Genomic DNA, 23,776 nt, shown 5'->3' with positions numbered 1-23,776 from the left:
CTCATTTGTTGCTTTAGCAGTATGTTTGGGATCATTGTCTTGCTGTAGAATGAACCGCCGGCCAATGAGTTTTGAGGCATTTGTTTGAACTAGCAGATGTGTCTATACACTTCAGAATTCAAATACCATCAGCAGTTGTGCAGTTGTATCATCAATGAAGATAAGTGAGCCAGTACCTTCAGCAGCCATACATCCCCAGGCCATAACACCCCCACCACCGTGTTTCACAGATGAGGTGGTATGCTTTGGATCTTGGGCTGTTCCTTCTCTCCTGCATACTTTGCTCTTGCCATCACTCTGATATAAGTTAATCTTCGTCTCAACAGTCCACAAGAACTTTTTCCAGAACTGTGGTTGCTCTTTGTACTTCTTGGCAAACTGTAACCTGGCCATCCTATTTTTGCAGCGAACCAGTGGTTTGCATCTTGCAGCGTAGCCTCTGTATTTCTGTTCATGAAGTCTTCTGAGGACAGTGGTCATTGACAAATCCACACCTGACTCCTGAAGAGTGTTTCTGGTCTGTCGGACAGGTGTTTGGGGATTTTTCTTTATCATAGAGAGAATTCTTCTGTCATCAGCTGTGGAGGTCTTCCTTGGCTTGCCAATCCCTTTGCGATTAGTAAGCTCATCGGTGCTCTCTTTCTTCTTAATGGTGTTCCAAACAGTTGATTTTGGTAAGCCTAAGGTTTGGCTGATGGCTCTAACAGTTTTATTCTTGTTTCTCAGTCTCATAACGGCTTATTTGACTTTCATTGGCACAACTTTACTCCTCATGTTGATAAACAGCAATAAAAGTTTCCAGAGGTGATGAAAAGACTGAAGGAAAGACTAGATGCTGAGAGCTCTCTTATAACTGCATAAAGGTGGCAATTAAACACACCTGAGCAATTACAAACGCCTGTGAAGCCATGTGTCCCAAATATTATGGTGCCCTGAAATGGGGAGACTATGTATACACACAGCTGTAATTTCTACATGGTGAAACCAAAATGTATAAAATGGCTTTTAATAAAACCTGACAATGTGCACTTTAACCACATGTGATTTTTTTCTATTACAAATCTCAAATTGTGAAGTACAGAGGCAAATAAATAAATGACGGGTCTTTGTCCCAAACATTATGGAGGGCACTATAGCTCTATTGTAAGAAATTAAGTATTTGTTGTCACAATAACAATTCCAGGGATGAGTGGGTCAGCATATGATGTGCGTTTGACAGCACTGGGCCTGTACTCGCTGGAGTTTAGAAGTTTGAGGGGGGACCTCATTGAAACTTACAGAATAATGAACAGCATAGAGTGGATGTGGAAAGGATGTTTCCACTGGTGGGAGAGTCTCGGACTAGAGGTCATAGCCTCAAAATTAAAGGGCGCTCTTTTAGAAAGGAGGCGAGGAGGAACTTCTTTAGTCAGAGGGTAGTTAAAGGACATTATTTTAGGAAGGAGATGAGGAGAAACTTTTTTATTCAGAGGGTGGTGAATCTGTGGAATTCTTTGCACAGAAGGTTGTGGAGGCAAATTGACAGGCCGAATGGCTTAATTCTACTCCTATTCCTTATGTCTTTATGACCTTAATCTGGGGAACTCATTGCCACAGAGGGCTGTGGAGGCCAAGTCAGTGGATATTTTTAAGGCAGAGATACACAAATTCTTGATTAGAACGGGTGTCAAGGGTTATGGGGAGGGCAGGAAAATGTGATTAGGAGGCAGAGATCAGCCATGATTGAATGGCGGAGTACACAAGATGGGCCAAATGGCCTAATTCAACTTGTGTGAACATGTGTATGTGAATATAACTGGAATCTATTGAATATAAATAATTCATATTACCTAACAAGACTAAAATTTCAAACTGAACTACAATTTTGTACAAATATCATTTGCTCACTACACTGCAGGGCTGCTAATGGAGAGTGAACAATGTCTCACATGTTTTCTATGAATTGCCTCCATGGCCTGCACAATGTTGAGAATAAAGAGAAAATAGCTATTCTCCAACTCCAACTCATCACCAGAAGTTCCTCTTCCTTGTTAAATTCCTAAACTGTCTTGTACAGACCTCACCCGAAATAGTACGGAGTGATTATCAGATTGGGATGGACGGAAAGAGGCTTATTACAAGAGTGACAATTTTACGTATGGTTCTTTCACAACGATCGTAATTGTTCCAAGCCTAGCAGGTATGCATTCTATTTTTTATGTTAATTGTCAGGCTCAGAAACAGTAAATATAGCAATAAATCACTGCAAGGGCAAAATATGAGGATACATGGGGCAAGATTTTTTAAACAGAAGTGGTATGTTCCTGGAATGCACTGGTGGTGTAAGCAAATACATAGCGGTGTTTAAGAGTCTCTTAAATAGGCACATGAATATGCAGGGAATGGAGGGATATTGTCAGGTGCAAAGTAATTAGTTTAATTTGACATCATGTTCAGCACAGATATTATATGTCAAATGACCTGTTCCTAAGATGTACTGTTCTATGTGTAGAAAGGAACATTATTTTAAATTTTAAACTGCAGATGCTGGTTTATGCCGAAGATGAACACAAAGTGCTGGAGTAACTCAGCAGGTCAGGCGGAATCTCTGGACGAAAAGGACATTTCAGGTCAGAACTCTTCTTTAGACTGAAAGGAGAGGGAAAGGAACTGGAGGTAGAAAGAGGCCAGATTAATCTGGGTCAGCAACAGATGACCTGTTGGCTGGGGAAGAGGTGATAACGAAAGGATACAAGGATGCGAGCAGTGGAACAAGTAGGAGGACAAATGTGCGGGGGGAAGCGAGGGAATGCAGAAACCCAGGGTTGCAGATGCATAGTTTAATGAAAATACCAACACTGTTGAAGAAGGCATTTGGCACACTTGCCTTCATCATTCAGGGTGTTGAGGTATTGTGTGTTAGCTCAATGTTATTGTAGTTCAATGCCATGTTACAGCTGTACAGAATGTTGGTAAGCCCAATTTTGGAGTACTATGTACAATTGTGATCACCCTACTATTGGAAGGATATTATTAAATTGGAATTCACAAGGACGTTACTGGGTCTGGAAGGTTTGAGCTGTTGGCTTATCTTTTTTCCCTGGAGCATAGCAGTGACCTTGGAGATTTACAAAATCATTAGAGGCATAGATACGGTCTTTTCGCCAGGGTAAAGAAGTCTAATATCGGAGGGCAGAGGTTTAGGGTGAGGAGAGAATTTAAAAGCAACCTGAGGGGTGACTTCTTCCACACAAAAGGGTGGTGCATGTATGGAATGAGCTTCCATAAGAATTGGTAACGACAGGTACAATTACAACATTAAATGACACTTGGACAGGTACATGGATAAGAAAGATTTGGTGGGATATGGGCCAGGTGCAGTCAAGTGGGATCAGCTCAGTTAGGCATGGGCAGATGGGGCTGAAGGTCCTGCTTCCTTGCTCTTTCTGTGTGTAGCTCAATGACACTACAGGTCCCACCTATCTTGGAAGAGATCCCAATGATCCTCCTACAACAGTTCCTTACAGTGAGAAGTGTATTTAGATTTTCCAGAAAATTAATTGAGTGTATTTTAGACCAAATTTCAAATAAATATACCTAGCAGGAATTTGATGGTTTCAGGTCAGCCATTCACTTTACATCTCACTTGATTTTATGGTCAACAAGGTAAGTATTCAACTGTGCTATCTTCCTATTTCTAGTCTCACTTGCACATACCATCGGGAGTAATAGTACATCTATTCATTCCAATTATAATGAGAGGTGTGGGTATAGTACATAGGGGTTGGGGTAAGTCAAGGAGTTTTCAGCTCTTGGGCATTACATTTGGATGAATTAATGTTGGGTTAAACAAAAAGATAGGCCATTTAGTACTTAAAATGTTAATGTAATTATTAATCCAGATCATGAAATATATTTTGTTATTTCCATGATGTTATACATTAAAAACTGGATATTCCATTGAATATGGGCCAAATGCCGGAAAGTGGTAGTGCAGATGGGGCATCTTGGTTGGCATAGGAATGTTGGGCCAAAGGGCATGTATCCATGCTGTATGACTATGAATCCATATAGAGGACAATGATAAAAATGTATGGGAATGTTTAAACTATAAACTCAAATTATAATTATATTTTATGAGGAGCAATAGCAAGTGGGCGTGATTGAGTTGATATGGCTAAGGTTGTGTCATTGCAGGGACAGTAATGATGGTTGAGGATAGAAGATGGAAGAGAGGGAAAGAGACACAAGGTAAAAATCAAAATCTAACAAAGTTCCGGTTAGAAAACAAGATAATATTAAAAATACTTTTGCATTGAAGATTCCACAACACATCTAATTATTAACACAAAATCAACGACGCAACATCTGCAACTGTATTGTACTTAAAATCAATAGTATTTTGCATCCTTTTCTAATCTAAACTGAATGCCACAAACAAATGAATGCTTTAATTATTGTATATATTTTCTAAATTGTTGATGCAGAAATTTCAAATATGAAATGGGAGATAACTACTAAAGAAATTAAGGGTAACTGACTCTCTAAAGCTCAGTAAAGCACGCTTCACTAGTTATAATGTGTACTAATGTAAGGAAAGGTATTAAACTAAGGTAAAGATATTATAGGCAGTTTGTCTGACTTCTGTGGTTGGTAAAATTTGAGAGCTTGTTTTTAAGGATAATGTTTTGGCGTACTAGGAAGCACATAAAATAGGCCTAAGTCAGCATGGTTTTGTTAAGGAGGTAATAAGCAGGAAAGATACATGAGTCAGTGGATGTTGTTTGCTTGGATTTTCAGGATGCCTTTGATAAGGTGCCACACGCGATGCTGCTAAATAAGTTAGGTGCCCATGGTATTAGAGGCAAGGTACTACCATGGATAGAGAATTGACTGACTGGCAGAAAGCAAAGAGTGGGAATAAAGGTGGCCTTTTCCGGTTGGCTGCCGGTGACTAGTGGCATTCTGCAGAGGTCGGTGTTGGCTCCACTACTTTTCACATTATATGTTAATGATCCGGATGAAGGAATTGATGGCTTTGGGGCCATGTTTGCGGACGATACGAAGATAGGTGGGGGGAGGCAGGTGGTGTTGAGGAATCAGGGAGTCTGCAGAATTACTTGAATGGTTGGGAGAGTAATGAAGTGGCAAAGAAGTGGCAAATGCGATGCAGCATAGCAAAGTGTATAAACGTGCATATTGTTGGAAGGAATAAAGGCATAGACTATACTTTCTAAATGGGGCGAGGATTCAGAAATCGTAGTTGCAAATGGGAATTGGCAGATCTGATGCAGGATTCCCAAAAGGTTAATTTGCAGGTTGAGTCAGCGATAAGTAAGGCAAATGCAATGCTTGCATTCATTTCGAGGGGACTGGAATATAAAAGCAAGGATGTAACGTTGAGGCAGTGGTGAAGACACATTTGGAATAATGTGAGCCATTTTAGGCCCTATATCTGAAGAAAGATGGGCTAGTTTTGGAGATGGTCTCGAGGAGGTTTACGAGATCTATCCTGGGGATGATTGGGTTAACGTATGAGGAGCATTTCAAGGCCTGGGCCTGTAATTGCTGGGGTTTAGAAAGATAAGGGGGGTGGGGTATATTGGGATAATGAAAGATTTAGATATATTGGGCACAGAAAGTATGTTTGCAGTAATCGGAGAGTCTAGAACCAGAGGTGCATAGGCTCAGAATTGTTATCACAGACAGCTGTGGAGGCAAAGACATTGGGTATTTTTAAGGTGGAGATTGATTAGGAAGGGCATCAAAGGTTACAGGGAGAAGGCAGGCATATGGGGCTGCGAGGTAAAAATAGATCAGTCATGACTGAATGCCAGAGTACACTCAATAGGCTGAATGGCCTAATTCTGCTCCTATGTCTTATGAACTTATGGTCTAAGATATGTGAATATATAAAGCAATGCACCATCTATTATTTGGTTGGTACATCCAAGTTAGGTCCAAATTCAAGTTAGATGGTGTCTAAATGCTTTCAGCTGATCAAGCTAAATACAAGTCAAAGCAATTTTCCTTTTAACTTTTTTGTTGCTTTCAATACCAAACAGAATGGGTAGAGACAAATTTTTAAATTTTAATATTCCTACTGATTCACTTGAACTTGTGATTATGTTTGTTTTAAAGACAGATACCAACCATAGCAATGGAATGGCAAGGTGCATTTCATGGAATAATATTCCTGCCTTTTCAAACATAGCATATTAACTAACTTACCACATTTAATATTGACATGCAATATTAAAACCAGCATGCATGTTTGCATGGACATTTTATTACAGATGTGAAATTTCCTGTTTGCTTCTCAGCTGTAACTTGTAATTGAAAGCTGTTAGTTCCATGGATTTTGATCAACATCAGACTTTAACATTTAGTTTAATACTTTAAATGAAGATTATTAACAGAATAAACACGTATTAAGGGACGTCAACTGTTTTTATAAAACATTTCAGGAGATCATTTTTAAATATGTAAATGTGAAGTATTGTCTCCTGCTCCTTGCCTTCAATACTCAGGACCACACACCAAAATGTTAATGTACAAAACAATTGTATGTAAAAATCCAAAGATATATTTTTCAGAACCTGAATTTATTCATCATATACTGCACTCAAAATGGCCTCACCAATTACAATTACCAAGACACACATGAGGATTACTTAAGCAGTGGTTTCCAAAGATCATGCTAGATTATCATGCTTAACACCACTTGAGAAATCCTGCAGGAATCTGCTAATTGGTTATTAATTTGAAGTTGTCAGTGAGATGTGTATTTAGACTTTGATAAATTAATTGCAAGCACTCCTGACCCAACTTCAACGAAATATGCCTAGCAAAAAATTCAGGTCAACCATTCATTTTACGGTTCTGATAAACGTTGACTTGCTCCTTTTGCATCCGCAGATGCTGCTGTACCCACTGATTTCTTCCAGCTCCGGATTTTTATGCTCCAGATTCCGGTATCCGCAGTCTCTTTTGGCTTGTCTCCTGAACTGTTATGTTTTCAACCAATCTGGACATGATCTTCTTCCAAAGTTTAGCCAAAAATCAGCATATGCAGCAGTAGGGAAACAGACCATAATATGAAATAAACATAATTCTTATAAATGTGTTTTTGAAGTATTATATTTACCTTTTATTTGGATCTTTTATAAGCAATCCCGACAGCAATGATTTTGCATCAGATGATAGGGTTCTTGGAAATTTAATGTCCTCCATTAAAATCAATTCAAAAAGCTTCTCATGGTCCTGGTTGTAAAAGGGTAGTCGGCCACACATCATTTCATACATAACAACACCCAGTCCCCACCAGTCAACAGCACGGCCATAGTCATTGTCTTCTAAAACCTATGCAAGGAAAATAAACAAAGGACATGTTTGCCAAAGATTGCATCTCAATTAGGCTTAAATGTATTCAAAACATTAACAAACCTTCAGGCAAATTAGAGTTAAAATGTCAAAATCATATGGTCATAAAATTATGTCATGTTTTATGTGCAAATGAAATTTTAGCCTTTATTTTTTAAGTTATCTTTACAGAAGTTTAATTATGTTCTATATATAAATCAGAACATTTATCATATAACATTTTGACACTTTCCTGTTCATGAGCTCAGCAAGTGCCCAGCAGTTTTCTCATCAAGTATTTATAATTAAACATTTCTCATACATTTTTCTCTGAAAAGTACATTTAAACTACTGTTTGAAGCTGAACCACGCTGCATATGCTCCAACAACATGAAGGAAGTATTAGATTGTGCCAAAATATAGACTGATAAATACGCAGCATTTTAGAGACAGTGAGAGATATCACAGGAACAATGAAAGCTTTGCAGAGTACAGAGTTGCCAGTAGTCACTTTGCCAGCAACATGTCTAGACAATTGATGCTGATTGGCAGAGAATCTCAGATTTGATACTTTATTTTAAAACAATCATTTTAATAGTTTTGCCACATTTGTAATCACTCTTTCACAAAACCAGCACTCCAAATGATATTTCACCTCAGGAAATGTTTCACATTTCTTCAATTTAAATTGTTTTTATGTTTAAACTATATCTATGTTGGAGTGAAAAGATTCTGCATCCAATTGTGGCACACATAGTATCTATTTCCTCTTCTGCAACATCTTCTCCACCATCATTTTAAGATGGGTAGAAAGTAATTGTGGCTTTGATCCATACTGCATGTTTGAAGTATGAGTGAGAACATTTGCCATCAAGAAAAGAACATCATTTTTTTAACATTATATTATCTATAGTTTTCTTGAATTGTTGAAAACCAATTACATTTCCAAAAAAAAATTATATGTTTAACCTAGAAGAAGCTAACATATAAATTTCCCCCAACTCTAATGCATCAACCAATTGACTTCATAACACAGAGCAAACTGTAAAATCAATCTTGCATCAGTATGGGGTTGTCCCTCCAGCAGCATAAGCAGTACATTCTGCGTTATGCTAGGAATGTTGATCAAAGACAGTGGTTTAAATAGTTACTCTATAAATACAATTACAATTCTTCTCATAGCAGAAGTCTCCAAAGCATCAGTTGGTGTGATAAACATTTATTATCACTTGAAAACAGCACTCAGTGGGATCTCAATGAAATATGATATACAAATGTAGAGTTAAAAAATTATATTTAAATCATTTGAAAAGGTCAGATTCTTGTCTGGAGATTTATTTTCCTCCTATATGATAATCTACTGCTTGAACTGAAATATATATTCAATATAAAATATATTCAACAGGCTTTCTGTTTGAAATGTCAATCAAATCATTCTCAGATGCAGATTAGACTCAAATAGACTCCAATGTTACCACATATTTCTATGGCTACCTCCTTTTCTCAATCCAACTTGATCCTAGCCCATGATTTATATTAAGGAAATTAGACAATAGATAATAGACACAAGAGTAGGCCATTCGGCCCTTCGAGCCAGCACCGTCATTCACTGTGATCATGGTTGATCATCCACAATCAGTACCCCGTTCCTGCCTTCTCCTCATATCCCTTGACTCCAATATCTTTAAGAGCTCTAATACTGCAATACCTCATTAAATGGAATGGATATGAATCTCCATTTTGTTCCAATCAACAGACTGATTTTGGAAAATTTTAAGAGTTGGGAATAGAGCAAGCCCACTATTGGAGAGTGAGTGATTTAATAAACTATAGAACTAAAATACTGTATGTCCAAATAAAGTATTTGCTATTGCCATGCCATCTCAGAAAATGCTCCCAATATGGAAGTATGGAAACTGCAATATGGAAATCTGAAATAAAATACTGGAAGATGGTGGAAAACCCTTGGGCAGGCAACATCTGCGGAAAAGAAACAGTTAATGCTTAAGGTCTGGAACCCTTCATCAGAACTGAGAAAGAGAAAAACATGTTAATCTGAGAAATATGAATTGGGAAGCAGCGAAGACCCCTTGACAGGCAAGCTAGTGAAAGTTGGGGGATTTGGCGGCAGGGGGTTGGGGAAGCTGTGATATCTTATATTGAGCTCAGACACAGAATAACAAGTTAATTCACTGCTGACCAGAACTTCACTGCACAGCTGCACTGTTATTTATTCAATCATTTACAATCCTCCAACCACAGGTGGCGCTATTACAACTCCTCCCACCTTAATGAAAAAGTTATTGCCTTGTTGACATTTTTGACTATAATTCAAACGGTATGAATTCATTACAATCTTGTCTGATAGTTTACTTTTATATAATCTGAATAAAATGAGGGCATCAGGCATATATGTTGCATATGCAAAATAAACTTCACAAATTAAACCTAACCACTGGGGTTCTCCTTCTTTCTGGATATCTTTCCTGACCAAAAGTTTCTGACTGTTTAGAATCACTTTGACTCATTTTTGATCGAGTCAAGTCTTCCTTTTGACCTACATTTAAAGATTCCAGTCCATCAGTCAATTTTGTTGGACTGTCAACCACACTTGAACCTCCATTTTCAGGCTGGTTCAAACTCTCACCATCTTGTGTGCCTTCTTGTACCATTTCTGGTTCATCCGTTTGTACCTGTACTTGAGTGGTAACCAAATTATCTGACTTGTCTAATTGATCTGGTTGCAACCTTGTCTGTGCTTACATAGGCATGACATGGTCAATGTGTACTTTTCTCACCTTTCCACTTCCAAACATCTTGACCAAGTATGTCCGTGGTCAGCACTTTCTCACTACTCTTCCAGGTAACCACTTCACTTACTTGTGATGATGGTTTTTCACCTTTACCTTCTGATTCAACTCAACACTCCTTTCCTTTACTCTACTTCTGTCATGATATGCTTTTTGTTTCTCCTGTTTCTCTTCTACTGTTTGAGCCAAGTTTGGTTTCAACAGTGAAAACCTTGTTCTGGGATTTCTCTTCAAGAACAGTTCAGCTGGTGTTTGACCAGTAGTGGTGTGAGGTGTGTTTCGATAGGTAATCAAAAAGTTAGCCAGTTTGTGAAACAGAGACAACTGTCTTTTCTTTGGATTTGGATCCAGAGTAAATTACGCTTCACAATTTGCACTGTACGTTCTGCTGATCCATTTGAAGCGGGATGATATGGATCGACTCTAGTGTGTTTTACCCCATTGTGCAAACTCTTGTGAACAGAATTGTGGTCCGTTATCAGACACAATTTCCTCTGGAAATCCATAGGATGCAAACAATCCTCACAAAATGTCTATCTTTTTGCTGGATGTCGTTTTGTTCATCGGAAACACCTCAACGCACTTGGAGTGATTATCAATCACAATGAACAATTGTTAACCATCTAACTCTGCAAAGTCAACGTGTAATCTTTGCCACACTAGCCGACCATTTCCATGGCTGTAGCGGTACTGTTGGTGGATTCTTTCCAACTGCTTGACATGTGCTACACTCTTTCACCGTTTGTTTTATGTCCTTATCTAGACCAGGCCACCATAGATAGCTTCTAACTAGACTCGTTGTTTGACACATTTCCAAATGCTGATCATTAAGATCTCCTAGCAATTTTACTGCATATCTTTCAGGGATTACAACTCCCACTCCCCACATGACACAACCTTGGTCTATTGAGAGTTCATTCCTACGTACAAAGAATGATTTCAGTTCTGACTCTGAATCTGGCTATTTGTTTGGCCATCCATTTGTAACATATTCCTGAACTCTTGACAAAAGTCTGTCAGTGCGAGTAGCCTTTGAAGTGATAGGTAACTCATCTACATGAGAGAAATAACCAAGTCCTCTCTGTTTGGGGTAACCTCCGATTCCAAAGGTAATCTAGACATGGCATCAGCATTGCTGTGCTCTGCTGCCTTACGATACTGAATATCATACTGGTATGCAGACAATATCAATGCCCATCTTTGCATTCTGGCTGTTGCCAGAGTTGGTATGTGTGCTTTTGGATTTAGGATCACAGTCAACGGCTGGTGATCTGTCTCGATTACAAACCTTCTACCTTATAAGTATTTGTGAAACGCCAAAAATCAATGCAAGAGCCTCTCGCTCTATTTGCGCATAATTTCTCTCACTGGCATTGAGTGTTCTAGACGCAAATGCCATTGGCCTCTCCTCTCCATTTTCTAGCACATGAGAAATCACAGCACCAACACTGTATGGTGAAGCATCACATGCTAACTTATTTGGCTTATTTACATCGTAATGAACAAACATTGTACTCTCTACCAACTGAGCTATACATGCCTTGAAAGCTTGATCACATTCACATGTCCACTTCCAGGGTACATCTTTTCTCAAAAGCTCGTTCAAGGGATGTAAACAGGTGGACAGATTTGGCACAAACTTCCGAATAATAATGCACATCCGAAAAAGGATCGGATCTCAGATATCTTTCTGGGAATGGGCGCGTTCTTGATCGCATCAACTTTACCCTTGATGGGGTGTAGACCATCCTTGTCTATCTTATGACCCAAGTACTCGACCGAGTTCCGAAAGAACACACACTTCTGTGCCTTCACTCTTACACTGTATATTTCAAGTCGTTTGAGTACCACTTCCAACCTTTCATCATGTGTCTGCCTGTCAGGGGCTGAGATGAGGATGTCATCCAAGTAACACACCACACCTTCAATTCCCTCTAGAATTTGTGTCATCACCGCATGAAAAATCCCTGGGGCTGATGATATGCCAAATGGGAGCCTATTGAACTGAAACATTGATAAGGTGCGATGAAAGGGTCTATTACAGTGATGTATAATTCTATATTTCTACATATCACTGGAACTAAATATCTAGTATGATAGGACAGCCAATACTCTGGCATCTTAGTTAGGGCTACTGACTGAAGATGGATTTCCAGTTTCTATCTCTTCAAAGTATTGTATGACGTGGGCACTCAGTTGAGGAAATTGTTATATTAAAAGCAAATCAAATAGGAAACATGTAACCAGGCAAAAATAATTTAAAAAATAAAAATAAAGATAATGAAAACTGCCCACTCCAGGCATAATATGATTCACGTTGGTATTTTGGAGAATGAAAGTACATAGTATAACAACAATTGTGATTAAAAAGGAATCAATTAAAACTAAACTCAGGAAAAAAAAGATTAAGCTGTCAGATATAAACCACTTAAAGACCTAGACTTAGCACATGATTAAAGAGAATCGAACTATATGGCAAAAAATAGGAAAGGAAGTCAAGATACCAACATTTAAAGATATTCCTGAATAAGAACTTTGAGGAGAAATTAGGCTAGTCAGAAGACAACTAAGCATAAAACTTTATTTAATTACATTTACCTCAATATCTAAAAATGATACTTACATCTATAGTGAAATAAATTACTATAACAATCAAATTTGTCACTAAACATCTCGTTAAATGCTTAACTATTTTCAAAGAATGAAAACACAAATTTAGCACATTAAATACATGTTTTAAATGAAGACAACACATATTATGTGTCTCTCGTTACATTGGAGTATACATTAGTCATGATGACCATTTCAGAAATAATGACAATTTTATTTGTTTAATACCTTGGACAATACATTGCAAATACATTGGTTTTAATCTGATCTTCATCTTGTTCTATTGTGCTTAATTAAAACTTATCAAATTAGCAAAAATAATTGGTTTGATGTTGCTTTGCAAATCAGACTGTCATCTTAATTAACAATTAATGTCAACAATTAATTACCACTTTATTGTCTGCAATATCATAAACATACATTGTGTATTTATATGTTAAGGGTGGCAGGTTGCAATTTACTTCTAGTTCTGTTGTAGGATCATCTATATTACTAAATGTCTGTTCTTGACCGGTTTTGGCCATCTGTGCTGCGATTTCCGAGAGAACGCCGCAACCGACGGCCGTCATTTTTGGCCACCTTGCTCAGAGCCCCCCTCCGCCACATGTGTGCTGAGGATTTTTCCCGTCGATTAAAAATGACAGAGATATTAATGTTTGTACAAAATTCCCCATTCTCTCTGCTGCCCCCGCTGGCGACAGGGGGGAGGGACTATAAAACCAGGAAGTGGTGTGCCTCACTCACTCTTCAAGATGGAGGAAGGCAGAGGGTCACGTTTCTCTGAGCTGTGAATAACACTGAACACATGCCTACTCAAATGCAAGTGCCCTAAGTGGTTCTAAAATGCTAGCAGAATGTGTCTATTGGTTCTAAAGCTTGCAAAATGTCTATTGGTTCTAAAAAATGTCTATTGGTTCTAAAGCTTGTAAAAAGTGTCTCTATTGGTTCTAAGGCTTGCAAAAAATGTCTCTATTGGTTCAAAAGCTTGTAAAAAGTGTCTCTATTGGTTCCAAGGCTTGCAAAAAATGTGGCTCTATTGGTTCTAAGCTTGCAAAAAAATGTCCATTGGTTCTAAAGCTTGCAAAAAAATGTCTATTGGTTCTAAAGCTTCCAAAAGGTGTCTCTAATGGTTCTAAAGCTTGCAAAAATGTCTCTATTGGTTCTAAAGCTTGCAAAAAAATGTCTCTATTGGTTCTAAGCTTGCAAAAATGTGTCTATTGGTTCTAAAGCTTGCAAAAAAAATGTCTATTGGTTCTAAAATGGTTCCTACTCCCCTCCAGAAAGCCCTCCCCCCTCCCTCCCTCCCTCCCTCCCTCCTCTCCCCCTCTTTCCCCCCTCTTTCCCCCTCTGGGAGCTTTGGCTTGAAGTTGAAAGACACCACTTACTGCAAATGGTGGCATGAAGTTGAAAGGCACTACTTACTGCAAATGGTGACTTGGGAGCTTTGACTTGAAGTTGAAAGGCACTATTTCCTGCAAATGGGGGGCATGGGTGGCTTGAAGTTGAAAGGCATTACTTACTGCAAATGGGGGGCATGGGTGCATTGGCTTTAAGTTGAAAGGCACTACTTACTGCAAATGGTGGCATGAAGTTGAAAGACACTACTTACTGCAAATGGTGGCATGGTTGAAAGGCACTACTTACTGCAAATGGGGGGCGTGGGTGCATTGGCTTGAAGTTGAAAGGCACTACTTACTGCAAATGGTGGCATGAAGTTGAAAGGCACTACTTACTGCAAATGGTGGCGGGAGCTTTGGTTTGAAGTTGAAAGGCACTATTACTGCAAATATCGGGAACATGATTGAATGGCAGAGTAAATTCATTGGGCCAAATGACTTAATTCTGCTCTCATAACTTATGAAGTAAATGTCATTCAATCATGTTGTAGATCATCGTTTTGTAACATCATACGCCGTAAATACCAAACATACTATGTACAAATATCGCTACATATCATCTTTGGAATTTGCATGGTTCTTTACATTTCAAATGTGTTTTGCCATTGTTACCAATTATTAAATATACAATGACAAAAGTTAAGAAGTCTCATTATCCTTTTGCTAATAACGAGTAGCATCTGAAACTATTGGTTAAGAGAATACTGTGGTGACTGTCATAATTTGTATTATTATATCCTTCTCTTTAGCCCAGTGTCACATTGTTCTTGTAAGTACCATTCTCTACCTTCCAGAGTGTACTTTTACTCTCACTGTCTAGTTACATGTTTGCAATGAGCAGAAAAACCTTATTCTGGAGTTCAGGCAAAGAAACATTCGTGTAACTTTACTTTTCCATGGCAGACCAAATTTGGACTGAAATCACATTTCATCAAAAAGGGATGGTTTAGATACACAAAATATATGAAATTGATTACGTTCCATGGTTACAGTAAATTATTTGGCATGTTGAAAAGTTGTGAAAAATATGGAATTAGTTGTCACAGGAGCAGCAACCAAAGTTCAATATATTAACATGAAAATACAGAAATAATGATACCATAACTTCTAGTTTGAGTATTGTTTTATGCTCAATATTAGACCAATGCGGCCTGTAAGTAAAAAAATCATATCACATAAGTCACAAGTGAACCAAGTAAGAACAGCCAAATACAACATGAAAATAGGCCGCTTGGCCCAACTCGTCCATACCGATAAGTTGCTTACCAGCGTTAGTCCAATCTGTATGTGTTTGTCCCAAATCCCTCAAAACTATTCCTATCCATCTCCAAATGTCTTTTAAGCATTGTAATTCTACCATTTCCACTGGCAGCTCATTCCCCGTACCCCATCCTTCCATGTGGATATGATGCTCCTCAAATGTCCTTTAAATCTTTACCCTCTCCCCTTAGATCTAATTCCTCTAGTTTCAGAGTCCCCTACACTGGGAAAAGACCTTACCCATACTCCTTGTGATTGTATATACCTCAAAGATTACTCCTCAGTCTCCTACACTCCAGGAAAATAACGAGGCCCAGACTAACCACTTTTCTGTAACTCAACCCCTCAGTAATGCATCCTTTTAAGCTTAATTACATCCTTCCTATAGCTGAGTGACCAGAATTGTACATAATGCTCCAAATGTGATCTCAGCAATTTATTTTACAGTTGTTACTTGAACCTCCTGACTCTTGTACTTCGTGCCCTGACTGACAACGCCTCCTTCAGCACTCTGAGTACCTATGTTGTCAGTAAAACCAAGGAGCTGATTGTCAACTTTAGAAATGGAAGGCCGAGGATTGTTTTATGCTCAAGGCAGGAACAAACCTGCCTTCATCGATGGGTCAGTGGTGGAGAGAGTCAACAACTTCCTGTTCCTGAGCATGCATATCTTTGAAGGTCTGTCTTGCACCCTGTACTTTCATGCAATCATAAAGAAAGCCCATCAATGCCTCTACTTCCTTAGAAGATTGAGGCAATTCAGCACGTCAATTAATATTTTCTTGAAATCCTACAGGTGCATGGTAGAGAACATATTGACTGGTTGCATCACGGCCTGGTTCGGCAACTCAAACACCCAGGATCGAAGGAGATTACAAAGTGGTGAACACTGCCCAGTATATCATGGGTACCGACCTCCCCACCAACGAAGTGATCAATACGAGGCGCTGCCTCAAATTTGCAGACATGCTCTCATTTCACGCCTGCCATCGGGAAGAGGTATAGCAGTCTTTAAACAATAATCTCCAAATTCAGGAACAGCTTCTTCTCAACAACCATCAGGCTATTGAACATTACAAAACACTACCAAAAGTTCAAACTGCGAACTGTCTTAGTTGGACTAAGGACTTTCAACTTTTGTTTTGTTTTGTTTCGCAATATATTGGGGATATTTATTAATTGAACTTTTTTTTGTTTGTTATTATGTTATCTATTGAGTACTGCATTTATAAACCTGTTGTGCTGCTGCAAGTAAAAATTGCATTAACCATATAACAATTACAGCACGGAAACAGGCCATCTCGACCCTTCTAGTCCGTGCCGAACACATAATCTCCCCTAGTCCCATATACCTGCGCTCAGACCATAACCCTCCATTCCCTTCCCATCCATATAACTATCCAATTTATTTTTAAATAATAAAAACGAACCTGCCTCCACCACCTTCACTGGAAGCTCATTCCACACAGCTACCACTCTCTGAGTAAAGAAGTTCCCTCTCATGTTACCCCTAAACTTCAGTCCCTTAATTCTCATGTCATGTCCCCTTGTTTGAATCTTCCCTACTCTCAGTGGGAAAAGCTTTTTTCCGTTTCAGTACATATGACAATTAAACACTTTTGACTCTCTCGACACTTCATACTTGTATGAGTTAATTTCCATGTCATTCTTTGGCCCACTTTCCCAGTTGTAATCTTTGATAATCTTTTGTAATTTTTGATAACCTGGATACATGGTCAGGCCCTGGGGATTTAATGAAATATAAAACAGTACAGCACTGGAGCAGGCCATGTGGCCCACAATGCCTGTAACAAACATGATGTCAAGTTAAACTAATCTCCTCTGCCTGCATGTGATCCATACCATTCCATTCCCTGCATATCGATGTATCTGTCTTAAATGCCACCATCGTATCTGCCTCCACCACCACTCATGGCAGGGTGCTCCTAGCACCCACCACCCTTTGTAAAAAACATGCCCCGCACATCATCTTTAAACTTTGCTCACTTCACCTTCAAGCTATGCCCGCTAGTCTTTGACTTTTCCACCCTGGGAAAAAATTCTGACTGTCTATTCCATCTACCCCTCTCATAATTTTATATACTTCTATCAGGTCATTCCTCAACCTCAGAGATGCCAGAGAAAACAATCCAAAATTGCCAACCTCTCCTTATAGTGAATACCCTCTATTCAAGGCAAAATTCTGGTAAACCTTGTCCACACCCTCTCCAAAGTCTCCACATTCTCTTTGTAATGGGGCAACCAGAACCGCACACAATACTCATAATGTCCAAATCCCATAAAGTTGCAAGACTTCATAATTCTTATGCTTTATATGCCGGTAGGCGGCGCGGCTCTGGCCAGCAGCGGCCTCTGCAGCCTGTCCGCGTTTTTATTATTTTTTGTCTGTGTTTCTGTGTAGTTTTTGTTATTTTATGTTGGGGTGTGTGTGTGGGGGGGTGGGGGTGGGGTGGGAGGGGGGGGGAAACTTTTTAAATCTCTCCCTGCACTGAGACCCGACCTTTTCTCGTCGGGTCTCAGTCGTCTTTGAGGCCGTAACGAGGAGCGGCCTCCAACAGGAAGAGACCGGGGACTCGGGTGTCGACTCACCTCACCGTCGCGGAGCTGGCCAGGTCCGGAGCGGTGGAGGAGCGCTGCTGCTGCTGATGCTGTTTGCTGCTGCTGCTGCTGCTGCTGCCGGAGAGGCGGAGGCTCTCTACAGGTCTGTGGACGACGGCGCCGAGCCCATGGCTCCCTGGAGGGAGACATAATGTTCCCGCCCGAGTTGCGGGGTCGAAGAGCTCCTGGAGCGGGGCCTGACATCGCTGCCCCGCGCGGCTGGAATGGCCGCGATCTGCGAGCAAGCATACGGGGGCACCAACACCAAGACCCGGTGTGCGACCCCGCTACCGGCGTGGCTTTAATATCGCCATTGGGGGTGACTTTGACCTGACATCTTTCAGTGGGAGCTATGGACTTATGTGATGACCCCATATGTAATTATGTTGTGTCTGGGGTCTATTTTGTGTTATGTATGGCTGGCATTTCGTTTGGACCTCCAGGGGTCCAAATGACAAATAAATTGATTCTTGATTCTTGATGCTGACAGATGAGAGCAAGCGTACTATATGCCTTCTGTACTACTCTATTTACTTGTGTTGCCACTTTCAGGGAGCTTTGGACTTGGACCCCATATTAATGTTGTTAGGTTTTGCTATTAACTGTATATTTTCCCCTTGCATTTGACCTTCCAATGTGCAACATTTCACACTTGCCTGGATTAAACTCTATCTGCCGTTTCTCCACCCATTTTAGTAGCAAATTTATATCCTGCTGTATACTTTGACAGCCTTCCTCGCTGTCCGGAAATCTGCCAATATGGTGTAATCTGCAAATTTGCAAACTTACTAACCAACCTATCCACGTTTATGTCCAAGTCATCTACATATATCACAAAAAACAGAGGTCCCAGCACACATTTTGCGGAACTCCATGGGTCACAGACCTACAGCCAGAATTAAACCCTTCTATGAGTTAGCCAGTTTTGAATCAAAACGACCAGGTCATGTGGATCCCATGCAGTCTTATTTTCTTGATCAGTCTACCATGAAGGACTTTATCAAATGCCTTATTAAAATCCATGCAGACAACATGTTCCTCAAGGATCACGTTTATTATGTCCTCAAAAAACTCAATCAAGTTCATAAGACATAATCTGCTATGGATAAAGCCATGCTGTCTGTCCATAAATAGCCCCTCTTCCAAATGCGAGTAAGCTGGGATAACATTGTAGTGTAAAACTGTAGCAAATGTACTACATTGTCAGGAAAAACAGCTTGATCAAATAGATTTAATTGGCTGTAATGTTTATAGGACTGTTGTGGCGCCATCTGGTGGTCGGCCCGCTGGTTAATCGAACCGTCATTCATCATGTGGTAAGAGGCACTTGCCTGAGGGGCGGGGGTTAGAAAGGAAGTCGGGGGTGTGCCCTGCTGCAACGACACGCAGTTACTCTGGGCTCAGCAATACTGCTCTTGTTTTGGATTTCTTTTTTGTTTAATAAAGCTTGTCCTTGAGTTCACAACGCCTGACTGATTTTATCGTGCTTTATTGGTGACCTTGACGTTTTCTAAACAGTGGTTTTGGATCGCACAATGGAAGCAGCTAACAGCCCGCCCAATGCAGTCGCCGGCCCTCCGTCTCAGCAGAACGCCATTGCGGTTTAATTGCCTGTGTTTTGGACGTCGCAGCCGCATGTATGGTTGAGCAGGCCGAGGTTCAATTTCATATTCGGCATGTTACTGCTGATGACACTAAATATTATTATGTGGTCGGGGCCTTGGATAAGGACACGGCTGGTCTCGGTAATTTTCTTCGCCAGCCGCCGGCTGCCAGCAAGTATGACGGCCTGAAGGCTTTCGGGCTCAGCAAGTGCGAGTGGGCTGCGAGGATTCCGAACATGGGTGGTCTCGGTGACCGCAAGCCGTCGGATCTGATGAGTGAAATGCTCACCTTGATGGATGGTCATCAGCCCTGTTTCCTTTTTGAGCACGTGTTTCTGGAGCAGATGCCCGAGGACATCCGCCTGCTCCTTGCGGGTGAGGATTTTGCTGACCCCCTGTGGCTGGCTGAACGTGCCGACGAGCTGTGGCACGCCAAACAGCAGGGTGCCTTTTCTATCGGTTGGGTGTCGGCGAGGCCGCAATGAAGCCTGTGGCCATTTTCAGTTTCAGTTGAGGGTTCCAGCGGAAGGCCGGATTCGAGTGACGTGGGTAGAAGTAGGTGGTGCTACTTGGTGACCAACGCTGGGGTCCAGCAGCCCACCAATGCCATCCACCCTGCTTGTATCCGGGAAACGCGTAGTCGCCGGCCCTGCTCGTTCGGGAAACGCTGTTGCTGGCCGTCAATAGTGGCTGCTACGGTCGGCCGGGGAAACGCCTCTACGACTGGGACCATCATGTGGGACGGCGGTTTCTGGTTGACACAAGTGCAGAGGTCAGCGTTTTGCCCCCAGCGGGAGTCGACATTTGATCCGGTAAGCGGAGGCCCGCTCTTACCGCAGTTAACGGGAGCTCCATCCGTACGTACGGTTTTCGCACGGTCCCGCTTATTTTCGGCTCCTGCCATTTTACATGGACTTATACTGTGGCCGACATGTCTCAGCCGTTGCTGGGCGGCGATTTTTACAGGCACAATCCCTGTTGGTTGATGTGTGGGGGCAGCGTCTCGTGCATGCTGGCACTTTTGAGTTCATTTTTCTTGGTCCCGCACCAGTTCCTTAGGCCCATCAGTTCTTGCCTATTTTTCCCTCTCAATCCCTTTCTCCTGCCTTCTCCCCATAACCCCTGATGCCCGTAAAAATCAAGACTATCAATTTCCACCTTAAAATATCAATTGACAAAGGTACATCAATACCAACGCTTAAAATGTGGATTGCAAGTATGTTGGACACCGCTCATCTTGAGGAAATGCGATTCCTCCTAATGGATAAAGTAGACCAATTCATAACGAGTTGGTCTCCATTCGTCGTTTTTTTGGAATCATATGGTGCAACACAATTGTAAAAATTAACTGTTTCAGGACTGGACGAGGGTTGGTCAAGATTATAAATAATGATCTCCTTTTCTTCTTTATTTTATTTTCTTTTCCCTATTTTCTCTCTCAACTTTCTTCATTTACTCGTTTTCTTTCTTCACACACTATATATTTCACATCTTTCTATCCTTTACTATCTAACTTCTTTTTCTTATTCTCATCTTTTTTCAATGTAACAAAAAAAAAAGAAGTTGTCCATAAAATGTATTATGAAAATATATATTAGGCACTTTGGTGCCATATGACTGTACTAACTTCTAATAAAATAAAATATTTAAAAAATATATATATATATCAATTGACCTGGCCTCTACAGCCTTCTGTGGCAATGAATTCATTGCACCGCCCTCTCACTAAAGAAATTCCTCCTCATCTTTCGAAAGGTATAACCTTTTATTCTGAGCCTATGACCTCTGGTCCTAGACTCTCCCACTAGTGGAAATATCCTAACCAGATCCACTCCATCCAGGTCTTTCACTATTCGGTAAGTTTCAATGAGGTCCCCCCCTTATCCTTCTAAACTCCAGCAAGTACAGACCCAGTGCTATTAAACACTCATCATATGTTAACCCAATCATTCCTGAGATCATTCTTGTAAACCTCCTCTGGACCCTCTACAATGCCAGCACATCCTTCCTCAGATAAGGGCCCCAAAATTGCTCACAGTACTCCAAATGCGGTCTGACCAGTGCCTTATAAAGCTTCAGCATTACATCCTTGTTTTTATATTCTAATCCTCTCAAAAAAAATGCTAACCTTGCATTTCCCTTCCTTACTACCAATTCGACTTGCAATTTAACATTTTTGGGAACCCAGTACTCCCAGGTCCCTTTGGATCTCCGATATCTGAATTCTCTCCCAATTTAGAAAATGGTTTAAACCTTTATTCCTACTACAAAATGCATGGTTCCACACTTTGATACACTGTATTCCATCTGCCACCACCCCGCCCATTCTCCCAACCTGACCAAGGCCTTAGAGTCATAGAGTGATACAGTGTGGAACAGGCCCTTCGGCCCAACTCGTGCACACCGGCAAACAATGTCCCAGCTACACTAGTCCCACGCCTGCGTTTGGTCCATGTCCCTCCAAACCTGTTCTATCCATGTAACTGTTTTTTAAACGATGGGATAGTCCCAACTTCAACTACCATCCGCTTGTTCCATACACCCACCACCCTTTGTGTGAAAAAGTTACCCCTCGGATTCCTAATAAATCTTTTCCCCTTCTCCTTGAACCGATGTCCTCTGGTCCTCGATTCCCCTACTCTGGGCAAAAGACTCTGTGCATCTACCCGATCTTTTCCTCTCATGATTTTGTATATCTCTATAAGATCTCCCCTCATCCACCTGCACTCCATGGAATAGAGACCCAGCCTACTCAACCTCTCCCTATAGCCCACACACTCTGGTCCTGGCAACATCCTCGTAATTTTTTTCTGTATCCTTTCAAGCTTGACAATATCTTTCCTATAACATGATGCACAGAACGGAACACAATATTCTAAATGCGGTCTCACCAATGTCTTATACAACTGCAACATGACCTTTCAACTTCTATACTCCCTGTTTTCTCTACGCTACCTGGCACTCCACCTATCTTCATATCATTTGCAAACTTGGCCACAATTCCCTAATCCAAATCATTGATACACAACGTGAAAAGCAGCGGCCCCAGCACTGACGCCTGCGGAATACCACTAGTCACCGGCGGCCAACCAGAAAAAGTCCCCTTTATTGCCACTTTATCTTCTGCCATCCAGCCATACTAGTAATATCTTCCCTCTGATACCATGGGCTCTCACCTTCTTTCGCAGCCTCACATGCGGCACGTTTTACAAGGCCTTCTGAAAATCCAGGTAAACAACATCCACTGACTCTCCTTTGTCTATCCTGCTATTTATATCCCCAAAGAATTCCAACAAGGTTTTCAGACAAGAACTCCCTTTCATAAAACCATGCTGGCGTCGGCCTAATTTGTCATGAGCCTTTAAGTACTCAGAAATCTCAACCTTTATGGTGGACTCTAAAATCTTACCAACCACTGAGGTCAGGCCAACCGGCCTATAGTTTACTCTCTTCTGCTTCACTCCCTTCTTGAACAGTGGAGTAACATTTGCAATTTTCCAATAGCCTGAAACCACTCCCGACTCTAGTGATTCTTGAAAGATCACTACTAATGCCTCCACAATATCTAAAGCCACCTTGCTCAGAACCATGGGGTGCAGTCCATCCGGACCAGGTGACTTATTCACTTTCAGACCTTTCAGCATCCCAAGCACCTTCTCCTTAGTAATAGCCACTCCATTAACTTCCCTCCCCTGACTCTCTTGAATTTCAGGCACGTTGCTAGTGTCATCCACTGTGAAGGCTGACGCAAAAAACATGTTCAAATCCTCTGCCATTTCTTTATTCCTCATTATCAATTTTCCAGCATAATATTCCAGTGGTCCAACGTCCACTTGTGCCCCTTTCTTACTCTTTATATACCTGAAGAAACTTTTACTATCCCCTTTTATATTATTGGCTAGCATACTTCAATATTTCATCTTTTCTCCCCATATTGCATTTTTAGTTACTTTCTGTTGTATTTTAAAAGCTTCCCAATCGTCTTTGCAATGCCTTCTCTTAGTTTTATACGGTCTTTGACTTTGCTTGTCATCCACAGTCGACTCATTCTCTCCCTAGAATCTTTCTTCCTCTATGGAATGAAAAAATCCTGCGTCTTCCGAATTATTCCCCAAAATTCCTGCGATTGCTGCTC

General features: G+C 40.7%; 1 protein-coding gene across 4 annotated transcripts in view; it reads right to left on the bottom strand.

The window, feature by feature from the left end:
• The window catches only part of LOC129699479 (RAC-gamma serine/threonine-protein kinase), a 356,110-nt gene that overhangs the window by 20,329 nt on the left and 312,005 nt on the right, over nucleotides 1-23,776 (bottom strand). For all 4 annotated transcript variants that reach the window (XM_055639303.1, XM_055639304.1, XM_055639302.1 and 1 more), the window contains one exon: nucleotides 7,127-7,341. In XM_055639303.1, coding sequence (XP_055495278.1) covers nucleotides 7,127-7,341 — 215 coding nt within the window. The remainder of the gene's footprint in view (nucleotides 1-7,126; nucleotides 7,342-23,776) is intronic.

Source organism: Leucoraja erinacea, chromosome 8 (genome assembly GCF_028641065.1).
Source record: "Leucoraja erinacea ecotype New England chromosome 8, Leri_hhj_1, whole genome shotgun sequence".
Lineage (NCBI taxonomy): Eukaryota > Metazoa > Chordata > Chondrichthyes > Rajiformes > Rajidae > Leucoraja > Leucoraja erinaceus.
The sequence above is the reverse complement of the archived record's forward strand: the minus strand, read 5'-3'. Positions and strand labels throughout refer to the sequence as shown.